The sequence below is a fragment of the Cyrtonyx montezumae genome, unplaced genomic scaffold (genome assembly GCF_038088225.1).
Source record: "Cyrtonyx montezumae isolate F1298 unplaced genomic scaffold, pur_monq_1.0 scaffold_3, whole genome shotgun sequence".
Taxonomy (NCBI): Eukaryota; Metazoa; Chordata; class Aves; order Galliformes; family Odontophoridae; genus Cyrtonyx; species Cyrtonyx montezumae.
The window spans coordinates 7,349,703-7,362,098 of NW_027072034.1; the positions used below are offsets into that span (position 1 = coordinate 7,349,703).

Genomic DNA, 12,396 nt, shown 5'->3' on the forward strand with positions numbered 1-12,396 from the left:
ACTGGGCTTTATGCCCAATTTTTTCTTTTTTCTTTTCTTAATATATATTTGATTTGTTAATTCTAATGAATTTGCATGATAAGCTCAGGGGCCTTCCTTAATACAAAGTTTAGGGCAATCTCATTTTTTCATTAAAATGAACTAAGAGCACCCACTTGCTGCAAGGTTGTTCAATGGATATTATAAATGAATGAGACATTTATTTTTGTGCCAGCTCAGCTACCAGTGTCGACAAGATCTGCATCTATTTTGGCAAGTGCACTGCCACAATGTGGTAATAAAATAGGCCTTTTATACTTGAGTCTAATTTACTTTAGTTATACTCATTTATTTATTTATTTACTTGTGTGAAAGGAAATTCTGTAAGGGATACTTCGGAAACAGCAAGGTCACAGAAATGTCTGCTGTATAGCTGTTATCAAGCATTTTTCCACTGAGAAAGAATAAGTACATTTTCTTGAGAAAGAATATAAAAAAAAGTAAATCTCAGGTGCTATGAATTTAAGATTTCTGATTTTTGAGCACTGTTAAGCTTCAAATTGCATATTTACTGCTCACTGATACCAGCTGTCTAGTTCTGTGTTTTTTTTCTGTTAAAAAAAAAACCAAACAACACTCACTATGCATATTTTACCACCACCTTCAGTGGCGTTTCCTACCTAAAGGCTGCTCACAGGAAGAGAGAAATATGTTCTTACTCTATGAAATATAATTCTGGTTAAAGGCATTTTTACAAATAGTGGTGCTAGTATGGCTGCAGGTGTGATTTCAAACTGATTTTCTTTAAATGTGTGCAAAATTATGGGAGAAAAATGCTCTGTGAGCAGTACTTCGTTTTTTATAGGCTCATACCATTACATTTTATTACTCATTAATAACATGCTTGAATGAAACAAACCAAAGAAAAGTAACAAGAAGAGCAGAACATTTAAACTCAATGAGTTTAATTAAAGAGGTGTAAGTCTGTCTTTGTGAAATTGCAATGAAGATATCCGCCTAGTGTCATAGAAACACATGTTGCAGGATTAGGTTTTATTGTGTTTCAGAAGTCATGGGTTTGTTCCTGTTTGTATCATCTTGAGAAGATACTGGACTTCTAATTCAAATAATAAAAGAGCAGTAAAAAAGAATCCTGTCCTTTTTATCAGTTACTTTGCCTCCTTAATGAAGAAAGAAATGTAGAAGATCTAGCTTCCCTCCCACAGAGTATATGCAAAACAGAAGCCAGGTCCAAAGAATTAATTTCATTTTTCTTCAGAGATAATAAGCAATACCTGTCTGTGACAAATGAATTTGAGGAGTATGTAGCATTCTCATATTTTCATAATATTAAAATAAATGAAAAAAGTGAGTATCCACAAACTTTTTACAGGCTTGAATTTTTTTTTTTGTGAAACACAGCTATCAAGCTGGGCATAAACTGAAATCTAAGTTGAAAAAAAGAATATCCATGAAATAGGTAAAATAGCAAAGTCTGAGCACTATCTTTACACACATACAAAGACTAAGTAGAATCACCAACTATAAGAAGGTTTCAACAGGCCCAAGGTGAAGAAATGTACCACTCACAGAAAGAAAATCAAAAATATTACTTCAAATTGTACTCCCTGCTATTAAAGCAGGTATCAGCTGCTGCCCAATTTACTTCAGCTGAAATAAAACTGTTTGCTAGCAATACCAAAAAGCATGGCACAAACCCTCAACAACAAATCCAAGTGTACTAATTCTGGGAAATACAATGAGCTATAACATAGCCAGCAGCCGAGCATTTGTGAAATGTGTATTTCTTGTAACAAAACAAAACAACAACAACAACAACAAAAAAGCATTATAAGACAGAGAGAGAAAATAAATTATTAAGAAAATATATAGCTTTAATTTGCAGACATATAAACACTTTTGGTACATTACAGACATACGATGCTAGAAATCAAAATATCAGTCATATATGTTTTAAGCATAACACTAATTTGTCTTCACACAGAAATCTGATGTAATCATCATACAAAAGATAGTTTTCAGCTCTTGAAACTAAGTGAAAGTGAGATCACTGATAAACCTGCTGCTTTACTGCAGAGGTTACAGCAAAGAATAAATTATAGAGAAAATATGCCACCAGTCTTATAAGTCAGATTTTGGATCTAACCCAAAATCAAAGCCAATGAAAAGGAGCCAGGAATGGTAGCCAAAAGTCAGAAATAAGATCTTTCACATGAAATACCAATTCAGAAAGGAGCAACAGTCAGTACAAACTAACTCTAGAATATGAAGAGATTTTTGTTTTCGTCTGGTAGATCAGATTCAGAAATACCACATGAAAAATCTATTGCACAACCAAACTGATGGAGTACTACCGACATTGCTCAAAGTACAAAAAGTGTTACAATGAAAGATTTAGCCATTCCCTCGCTTCCCTGCATCTGGCATGTTTATGAGGATGAGTACAGGTTTTTGTCTTTATTTCCTGTAGGAAACATTAAATATATTTTTTCATAAAAATGACCAGCATACTGCTGGAACAAATGATAATGTGGGTGAAATCTAGAGCAAATGAAAGATGCAATGTCACAGCAGTTCCGATTCTCATTACAGTATCTTGCATTCTTTCTCAACAGGAATTGCACTTCTTGTTAATGCCGTTTCTATCCTACTGTGTAAGCTTTACTTGTGAGGTAATAAACATTCTGGTTTTTATGTTTTTGTTCTTTTATTATTATTATTATTATTAATAGTGCATTTTAATATTCTTATTGTTTTATTTATACATACATCGTGACAGACATTTCTCTTTTTGTGTGTGTATCTGTCTGTATGTCAATGTGCATTTTATACTAAAACCAATATATTTAAAATATACTCTGTTTATCTCATGGACAATTCCCTGCTCTGGAGCATGTAATGCCCTCTTGTGGTTAAAAAGACTTTGTAAGCTTAAAGAATTCTTACCTTCCCCTTTTTTTTTTTTTATGGTCACTGGTCATACTGATTAATGGAAGCTGCAAATGATGTCTATGTTTTATAGACATGGCGCTAGCTGTTAGTACTAAGATTTCATAAAAAAAGCTGTACACTGAACTTGAGTTTAAAAAACTGTAAACAGCTATTTACAATTTATTAAGTTATAAATTAGCGGTCCTTCACTGCAACCTGTAAATACAGCCCATAGCTAGGTGTTTCAGAGTTGTTCAAGATTTCTCACATACTGATTTGGATTATCCACAAGGAAACATCAAATGTTAGAAATCTCCACTGGTTTCTTCTCCAACATGTGCAGGTTAATTCTTCCATTTAATGGGATTTGTACTTCCAAATTTTCATCTGCTCTGTGGTGTTTTTTCCCTTTTCTTAGACAGATATAAATGCCCATCCCAGTTACTAAAGTGATTGAACCCAAGCTTATTATTGACAGAGCTACTAAAGTAGGCATGCAGGATGCTGACTCCATTTTTTTATGTGTAGGCTCTACAGATATTTGTGGCTGCTTTTCTTCTATATTGATATCAGGCTCCTTTCTTAACAAACTTTCAATGTAGCTCTCATTGCTAACAGTGTCATTGACAAAAAGATTCACCATGACAGTGGAATGGAGAGGTTCTGGATAGCCGTGATCGCTAACTTTTACAAGCAGCCGATACAGACCATAGTCATTTTGCATGAGGGACTCCTCCAAGGTGATATTACCAGTTTTAGGGTCAATCCTAAATGATTCTGGTCGGGGGCCTCTTCTTCCTATGATGCTGTACGCTATGACAGCATTCATGCCGGTGTCCTTATCAACAGCATAGACTTCAGTGATAGGAGAGCCAGGAAGGGTAGAAGGAAGAACCAACAAATAAGACATATTAGATTGAGGAAACAAGACCAAAGGGGGGTTGTCATTTATGTCTAAAAGAAGGATTGTTATTTTCGCAGTAGAAGACAAGGCAGGATCACCACCATCAACTGCTTCAATCCACAGAACATACGAGCTCTGCTGCTCCCTATCAAGAGAGACTTTAGCTCTCAAAACTCCTTTTCCAGTATCTATGACAAAAATATCACTTCCATTCAGAACTGAAAGGGCAACCCATCCATTTTGTCCTGCATCAGCATCTGTGACACTGATTACTCCAATTTCACCAAAACCTGGAAAGTTTTCTGGCACAAAAAAGCTGAAATCCTTATTGATAAATCTTGGACTATTATCATTTTTATCCAGTACAGTGATGGTGACAGTTGCTATTGATTCTCTTGGAGGGAATCCAGAATCTACTGCTTTCACAGTATATCTGTATTTCTCTTTTTCTTCTCTATCCAATTGAGTAGCAACAGTAAGAACTCCTGTGGTTTTATCTAAAGAAAAATAGGAAGGGGCATCAGGCCCTAAAAAATAAGACACTTTCCCTCTTTCTCCACTGTCAGCATCTGTAGCATGCAGTTTGGTCAAGAAAGCATTAGGAACATTATTTTCCTCAATCGATAATTCTATCAGCTGTTGAGAGAAAACTGGTGAGTTGTCATTGTCATCCAAAACTTGTATTTTTATTACTTTGTTCACATTAAATCCTTCAGAGTTCCAAGCAACTACAGAGATTTCATACAGCTGCTGTGTCTCATAGTCTAAAGGTTCTGTGGTCTCTAACAGGTATTCATTGTTGTACGGCTTGTATGGTGAAAGCCTGAAAGGCCCATCACCATCCAAATAGCAATTGACTTTATATTTTTCATCAGGGTCTTTGATGGTAAAAAATGCTATTGGTGTGTTGACAGGCTCCAGTTCCTTTAAGTACACCACTCCTTCCACTTCATTAGCTATGAAACGAGGGACAACTTCAGGTGGCCTCATCATGACTTTGATGATGGTCACTAGTACTGTGATAACAGCAGGGATACAACCAGGACCATTGCCCAATATGATCAGCCTGTGAAGCCGTGGAGTGTTCCCATCAACCTTACTAGATAGTGTGATGACTCCTGTGCTTTCGTCCAGATGGAACAAGTCTCTGGATGGCTGAGGGACCTTCTGGCTGTAAGAATAGGTGATCTGTGCATTGGTTCCAAGGTCTAGGTCTACTGCATGGACAGTGGCCACATGTGTTCCCAGGCTGGAATTCCCATAAAGAGTGATGTTGAGCTGTGAGTCACTGAACTGGGGGCAGTTGTCATTGATATCACTGATGCCAATAGTAAGAGTAGCACTGCCCACAAGTGGAGGAGTGCCCCCATCCTCAGCAACGATGACCGTGACATACTCCTCCTGTGTTTCCCTGTCCAGAGCCCCCATGACAATCAGGTAGGGGGTCCGCTCTCCACTTTCGTTCTCCTCCACATCCAGGGTGAACACACCATAATTATCTCTCAGACGATAGGTCTGAACACCATTAGTGCCCACATCAGGGTCAAGGGCAGGGTGCTCGATAGCCAGGCGGGTGTTCACAGGTGCATTTTCAGGCACTGAGAGGTGGATGTGGGGCACAGGGAAGCGGGGAGCATTATCATTGACATCGCGGATAGCAATTTTCACCTTCACCAGGCGGAAGTACTCCTGTGGCAGCACCAGCACATCCAGCAGAAGCAGGCATGACTCAGGCGAGGAAGAGGAGAACGAGGAGATAGTATCTGTCTCTCCAGGGACAGTGGCCCCACCGCTCTCCATGCACAGAGCCTCCCGGTCAATCTCCAAGTCCGAAGTGTGTAGCTCTCCAGAGTGGTTGTCCAGATGCACATACTGTCCTCCCAAGCCACGAGAAGCCAGAGTGAAGGAGAGGGGAGGCTGGGGAGCTGCAGGGTGCTGCTCCCCAACTGTAGGCAACCGCAGGTCACGGGCCAGGCTGCCGATGAGCACCCCAGCAGGCAGCCCCTCATTGAGGCTGTAGAAGAGTTCAGTGGCGCGGCTGTAACTGGCAAAGCAGTTGAAAGGTCCAACGAAGAGCAGGAAGAGGAGCAAGTGCTGGGGAGAGGAAAGCACAAGGGTGAGGGGAGAGGGTGGTGTTAGAGAAGGAGGAGAGGCAGGAGGCAGCCACCCCCTGTGCACCACCTCTCTTACACTGTGAGCTGAGAGGGCAGCATCTGCAGCCAGAAACTATTATATCTCCCCACTCTTTCCCCCCCCCATCCCCTCCCCCATCTCAGTACAGCAGCTACTCCCAGGGCATCGCCATCTGTACCCTCTAGATAACACCAGCTGCACTCCCCACAGCACATACTGCAAGGGATGACCCAAGGATATCAATACCCCCACCCCCACCCAGCACCACTTGTAACCCCGATGGCCATCTGCCACCTTCTCCCCCTCACCATCCCGCTGACCTTCTCTCCTTTCCCACCAGCAGTACTCACCCTTCCACCCCCAGCAGACCCTCAAACACTTTCTCACCCGCTCCCCTTTCCACAGCAGGAACGTGAAACACGTCCCTCACTCCCCTCCGCCTCAGCCCCCGGCCCGCATCCTCGCTCTTTCCGCACACCCGCGCTCCTTACAACCCAAGCCCAACCACGGCCCACAGCCGCCCCCAATGCTCCGCCGGGCATCAGCTCACATCGCGATCCGAGCAGCGGAGCCGCGGAGCGGCAGCGCGCTGGAAGTTGCCGGCGTTCAATGGCAAGGACATCCCCAGCCCTCCGCGAAGGGAAACGGACTCCCGAGGTAACTTCGGCTGTCGTCCCCGTCGGGGACTTTTCAACCTTCCCCCGTTTTTTTTTTTTTTTTTTTTTTTTTCTGATGTATTTTCACCACCCTTTCTTTCCTATCTTCGCAGCCACCCGCGCGTCGGCAGTAACGACAAAACTTTTAACGGCAGCTCCGATCTGTGGAAATCGGAGACGAGAGGAAAAAAAAAAAAAAAAAAGGGAATAAACAAAATATCCCCAACACCTATGTACACCTAATAGACATCATCCGAATTTTCTTGCTGCGTGCGAAGTCGGGCTCTGGAGGAAAGACGCGGCTTCTCCCCTCCCTTTACCCCAACCCTCACCTGAAGGCTGCCGCGGGAGCTGGGGCTGCCGCGACAGCCCGGGGACCCCATGCCCGGCCGCCGGCTGCGCCCGAGCCGCCCGCCCGCTCCGTCGCCCGCCCGGCGACTCGTCTCCCCGCGGCACTCCATTCCCCCGCTGCCGCCGCCGCCGCCGCGCTGGGCTGGGCTACGCCGAGCGTACCGCCCACGACACTCCCCCGCCTCACGGGGTGGGCCGCCGCGGGGAGAGGAGGAGGTTCAGCCAATAGTCAGAGGCGGGCAGCGGGTGGGGAGGCAGCGTTGAGCCTGGTCATGTCTGCGCAGTGAGGGATGAGGGTGGAGGGAGGCCCGCTGATCAGCAGGGGATGGAGATGTTCCAGTCTGGATAGAAGATGCAAACGGATCTGGAAACTAAATGAACGAACGGGTTGTCCTTCTTCCTGTGGATAGAGTACTGAACCTTTTGCTACATGGAAACTCTGGCATGTGACCAGAGAAGGGCAACAAAGCTGTAATGAGTCTGGATCACAAGTCTTGTGGGGAGCAGCTGATAGGATTGTTCAGTTTGCAGAAAAGGAGGCTCACGGGAGACCTTATTACTCTCTACAACTAACTGAAGAGAGCTTGAGGCAAGGTAGGTGTTGGCATCTTCTCCCAGGTGAGAGGTGTTTGCCTCAGTTTACATCAGGGAAGATTCAGGTTGGGCATTAGGAGAGATTTATTCTCCAAAACAGTAGTCAAACGTTAGCTGCCTAAGGAAGTGGTGAAGTCACAGTCTCTGGAGGTGTTAAGAAACACGTAGATGTGTCACTGAGTGACACGGTTTAGTGTGCATAGTGCTGATGGACTGACAGTTGGAGTAGATGATCTTGGAGGTCTTTTCCAACCTTAAGGTGCCTTCGATGTGCTGTGAGTGCCAGCCACCAGAGCAAGAAGTAGAAGCTCGCTCAACTTATGGAGTGTAGCCAAGACCTTCTGTCTGCACAAAATACAAGTTCTGGGGAGTTTGCTTACAAGTGGGTTGGGGAAAGATGCACAAATTTGAGCTGCGAGGGCAATTTCCAGCTGTCTTGGAATCCAGAGGACCCTTGTGGCAGAAAACCGTATATTCTCATTTTATCGCATCCAGTCTCAGTTGGGTAGACTATAAAACTATCATAGAACTAGGCATTAAATTATCAGCTCTTGGGAGCCAAGAGATAGTGCCAGACTAGTTACACATTTCCTTAACATCTTCGACTATCAAGAGGGTAGCTTACATGTATTGTGTTAAGTACTGAGTCCCTGTAAGGTCTCTGTCTTTAGCCTTAAAGTAAGTTTGGTCTGGATCCAGGCTGCTGCTGAGTGTTCAAGAATTACGGTTTTGGTAGGCAGTTGCATTTATCAAGCAAAGTGGAAATACCTGTCATGAAGGTAAAGGTTGTGCAAGAAACTGAACTGTCTAAATCACGTGGTCTGCGGACAGCCTTCAGCATCTCCACACCCCATGGCAAGCACAGCATGCAAGTGTGTGACATAAGCTTGGACACTAAAGACACACAGGGAAGCATAAGTTTTTCCTTCAGAACAAGAAAATATTCTTCCTATTTTCATAGAATCCTAAGATCATAGAATCTTTAAGGCTGGAAAAGACTTTTAAGATCACCAAGTCTAAGGTTCAATCCATCATCACCAGGCCCACTAAACCATGTACCTAAGTGCCACATCTACCCTTGAAAACCTCCAGGGCTGGTGACTCCACCACTTCTCTGAGCAGCCTTTTCCAATGCCTTTCCTAATATCCAACCTGAACCTTCTTTGGTGCAATGTGAGACAATTACCGCTTCAGACTCAGTATGATTCAGTGAATCCCACTGAAACATGCTATCATTTTAGCATCAATTTATTTCCAAAAATGACATTAGCACAATAATCATACACGACTTAATAAGCAGAGCGTCTGGGCACTAATAAAAGGGCTAGCTATATTTATTACTATTACTACACCTCAAGGTTTTGAAACTCCTCAATGTGTACTGCCCTTACTGACCTTGTTTATATCTTTACCATTCGATTTTAGCAAAAGTAGAACAGGCAGTACAGTATATACAGTTCACAGCAAACATGTATAATTTAAGAGAGCAATCAAAGTACCCAAGTCCTTCACTAAATTCTCATTCATGTGAACTGTTCTGCAGATCATTCAGTTTGAAAGGTGCTCATAAACTCAAAACACATTCCAGTTAGCTTAGCTGGACATGACAGATGCTTTTAGCTGACTCACATCTGCTCTAATTTCATTCATTTCAATGGCAAAATATTGACTCATTTGGATTTCAGTCAGATTTTGACACTAATTTATGTGGAGTTTGAATTTCTTAAATTGATTATAATCTTAGTCTTAGTGAATAAGTAGTTTTCTTGTGAATGAATCTGAAGTCCCTATAAAATTCTATCTTAAACTTTTATTTCCCACTGATAGCCCAGTTTATCTCCTTTTCTTCTTATTTTCTTAAAATTACTGACCTGTTATTGTACCATTTTTCTTAACCATCACAGCGACATTTCCCTGAGGTTTCTGACAGAGTAGTCTATGCCAATACTATTACAGCTTTCAGTTTTACATTATACTTCATACATTTCATTTTATTAAACCACAAGTGTAGCAGCAGAATTTAAAGTTTTCTGGAGCAGCTGGTACCTCTATATTTCATTCTTTTAGTAACACCTGGTAAGACTTAGAGGATTCTTAAAGAGTAACGTGTCCAATATACCTCCTATTTAAGGAGAAATGATGCAGCTGTGTATGGGACATGGGATATGGGATGAGGGGTGGGAATTAAGTGGTGGAGTGCATTCATTCCTGGCTTCTTTTTTTTTGTTTATGAGCCATTTCCCAAGTCCCAGGAAAACGCTCACTGATTTCATTATATTTCTATTTACAGGTATGTTTTCTGAAGATAAAATGTCAGTAGTTTTTAACCTCAATCCCATCTCATCAAATTTAGCCTAACACATCTTTTTAGATAGCATTTTACTATGTCAAATCTTATTATCACTGAATATGTCTATATTTCACAACTACACTGCTTTGCCCACAGTGGTATTACATCCAAAATTCTGGTTGTGATTAGTGACTAAGAAGGAACAAGTAGGAGCATTTCTGTAGGATTCCTGAAATACCACAGATTCGGGTAAACAACAAAACAGGAGTGTGAGTTCACATGACAAGCTGTCCAGGAAGCACCATAGTTATTCATGAACACATTCAAATAAGTGTATTATTGCTATAGTAGAATGAAGTACTAATTTGACTTTACTGAGTTGAATGTAGCAGTTATTGAAAGTGAAGTGGCTTGTTTTTGCGATCAGTGTTCCAGTGGCAGATGGAAATATTTCCAGATCAATCAATCAGAAAAATAACTTCCGAAGGGGAATCTCAAATTCTATTTATTTATCTGTTTGTTTATTTATATGTTTACTGCATGTCTGGCAACCCTGACCAACTTTTGCAGAGACAAGGATGCAGGCAATTGTAGCCCCCTCAACCTCAAATAAAATCCCTTATCTGTTGTAGCCTGTGGTTGTACTGAACAAGGTTGTGGTGTGAAAGAACCCATCCATGAGATTCTGCCGATTGAGCTGACAACGTTGGTACAGCTGTAGTCATTATGACCATTTGAGCTTGGTGCTTTTCATTGGGCAACTTGCTCAAACTGAGTGAAATCACTGGAGTTAGTATTGATTCCTAGTGACAGTAAAGCTGAGAGGGGTACAAGACCATACTGACAGACTGTCACTTCTCTGAAGAGTTTAAACTGCAGAAGATACAGGGCAAATAAAGGAGGTCCTTTCACCTCTTAGAGAAATAAACTTTTTGTGGCTTTGGTACTCAGTAAGGAAAATGACTTAAATACTAAACTTCCTGTGCAGAATGGTGGATTACTGTGGAAAGATTTTATAAATATTAGATAGTGACCTTACTTGCAGAAGTGCCGAGCATCTGGTGCTCACATTTATACTGAAAGCTGTGATCATTCCATGTCACTGTGGATCAGACTGAGCACAATCATCCTGCTTTCAGCATAGAGCAGGAGAGGAGCCTTGGCACTGCTTTATCTCATGACACTGAAACATGGTCAAAAACTTTGGGTCCAGGTTAGATAAGCAGTGGTGGAACCAGAAAGTGAATATCTCTTTGGAGTATGCTTCACTCAAATCTCCAGTTGTTTTTAAGGGCACACTTGTAAACTGAACTTGGAGGGTTCAGCTCAGCAGTCTTTCATGAATAAAATCCTTGCTTTTGTGATACCTTTATGAGAATGTAGCTAGTACATGAAGGTGGTTTCTAAACTTACAAAGAAATGCACCATAAGATAAGGTATTGTTTGATAGGAAAGCTGAAAAACATGGATGAGATTTTCCTTTCTAGTCATCTCAGGTGTTGGGGACTACTGTGTTGAAGTATCACACGTATCAAGTGTTAAACACTGGAAAAGAAAAAATAAAATAAAATGTTTCCTTCAGTCTTTGAACCATCTGCATTTAATATATTTGACCCTCTTTTTCCTCAAATTCCTTTGTGGTTTCTTAAACGTAGCAATTCTTGGTGATGATGCTTTGCATATGTGCCCAGATGTTTTGCATATGTCTCTTTTTTTTTTTTTTTTTCCTCTGGAAAAAGCACCAATATATTCCAATGGGGAGAAAGATCACCACCAGTATATTTCTAGTCTGATCACATTATTTTTAAAGAAAAAACTATTTTTTTTCTGGAAATAATTAGAAAGGAACAGTTTAACTCAGATTATATTCCAGTTCATCCCTCTCTCTCTATTTTTTTTTTAACCAATGATTTTTACACTGCATTACATACACAGTATATTAACATTCATTTTAATGGCTTTTTGTGTAAGGCTTATAATAATAATGATACAACTCTTGTTTCATAGAAACCAAAGTACAGGCTAAAGTACAGTGCAATATAGTAGAGTAAGAATTATTAATTACATGTCTTTTCTGGTGGCCCTTATACGGTTATTTCAGGGACAGCATTCCAGCTTCTTCCAACTCACTTTCTAAATACTGCTAAATACAATGAAGTAATGGATATGACATTTTAATTGTTTTATCTTTAAGACATGGCTTTCAAGCTGAATTATAACCGCCTCATGGTAGAAAGCATGTGAGCTGTGAGGATCATATTGCTCACAGTATTGGAGAATACCACATTGAAGAAGTCCTTTGGTGTGACAGCTTCCTATCAGGTACAGAGGCATGTGCCTATTTTGGACTCAATTTGAGCTACCATGTGTCAGGAAGTTCTTAAAAGCTAACAAACTACAGGTACAATCCTATTTAATTTACTGAGTTGTAAATTCATTGATGGTGATATAATGCATTAATACAGATTATTGTCGCTCTTCTTCTAGCTCCTCTGGAACAATGTCAAGATGGATTACCTTGCTTTGCTCTGAAATAT

At 41.2% G+C, this 12,396-nt stretch overlaps 1 protein-coding gene across 1 annotated transcript; it reads right to left on the bottom strand.

The window, feature by feature from the left end:
- Positions 1-1,887: 1,887 nt before the first annotated feature.
- On the bottom strand, positions 1,888-7,085 carry PCDH20 (protocadherin 20). The gene is made up of 2 exons (XM_065742286.1): positions 6,957-7,085; positions 1,888-5,929 (listed from the first exon to the last, which is right to left on the bottom strand). The coding sequence occupies exons 1-2, from the start codon at positions 7,083-7,085 to the stop codon at positions 3,230-3,232; spliced, it is 2,829 nt and encodes a 942-aa protein (XP_065598358.1). The 3' UTR covers positions 1,888-3,229.
- Between the last annotated feature and the right edge of the window lie 5,311 nt (positions 7,086-12,396).

What these genes read in the sequence shown, in the direction of transcription:
- PCDH20 (XM_065742286.1), bottom strand. Translation starts at nt 7,085, where the DNA reads ATGGAGTGCCGCGGGGAGACGAGTCGCCGGGCGGGCGACGGAGCGGGC. An exon ending in GCTCCCGCGGCAGCCTTCAG is followed by an intron (nt 5,930 to 6,956) that starts GTGAGGGTTGGG and finishes TCCTCTCCCCAG; the next exon opens with CACTTGCTCCTCTTCCTGCT.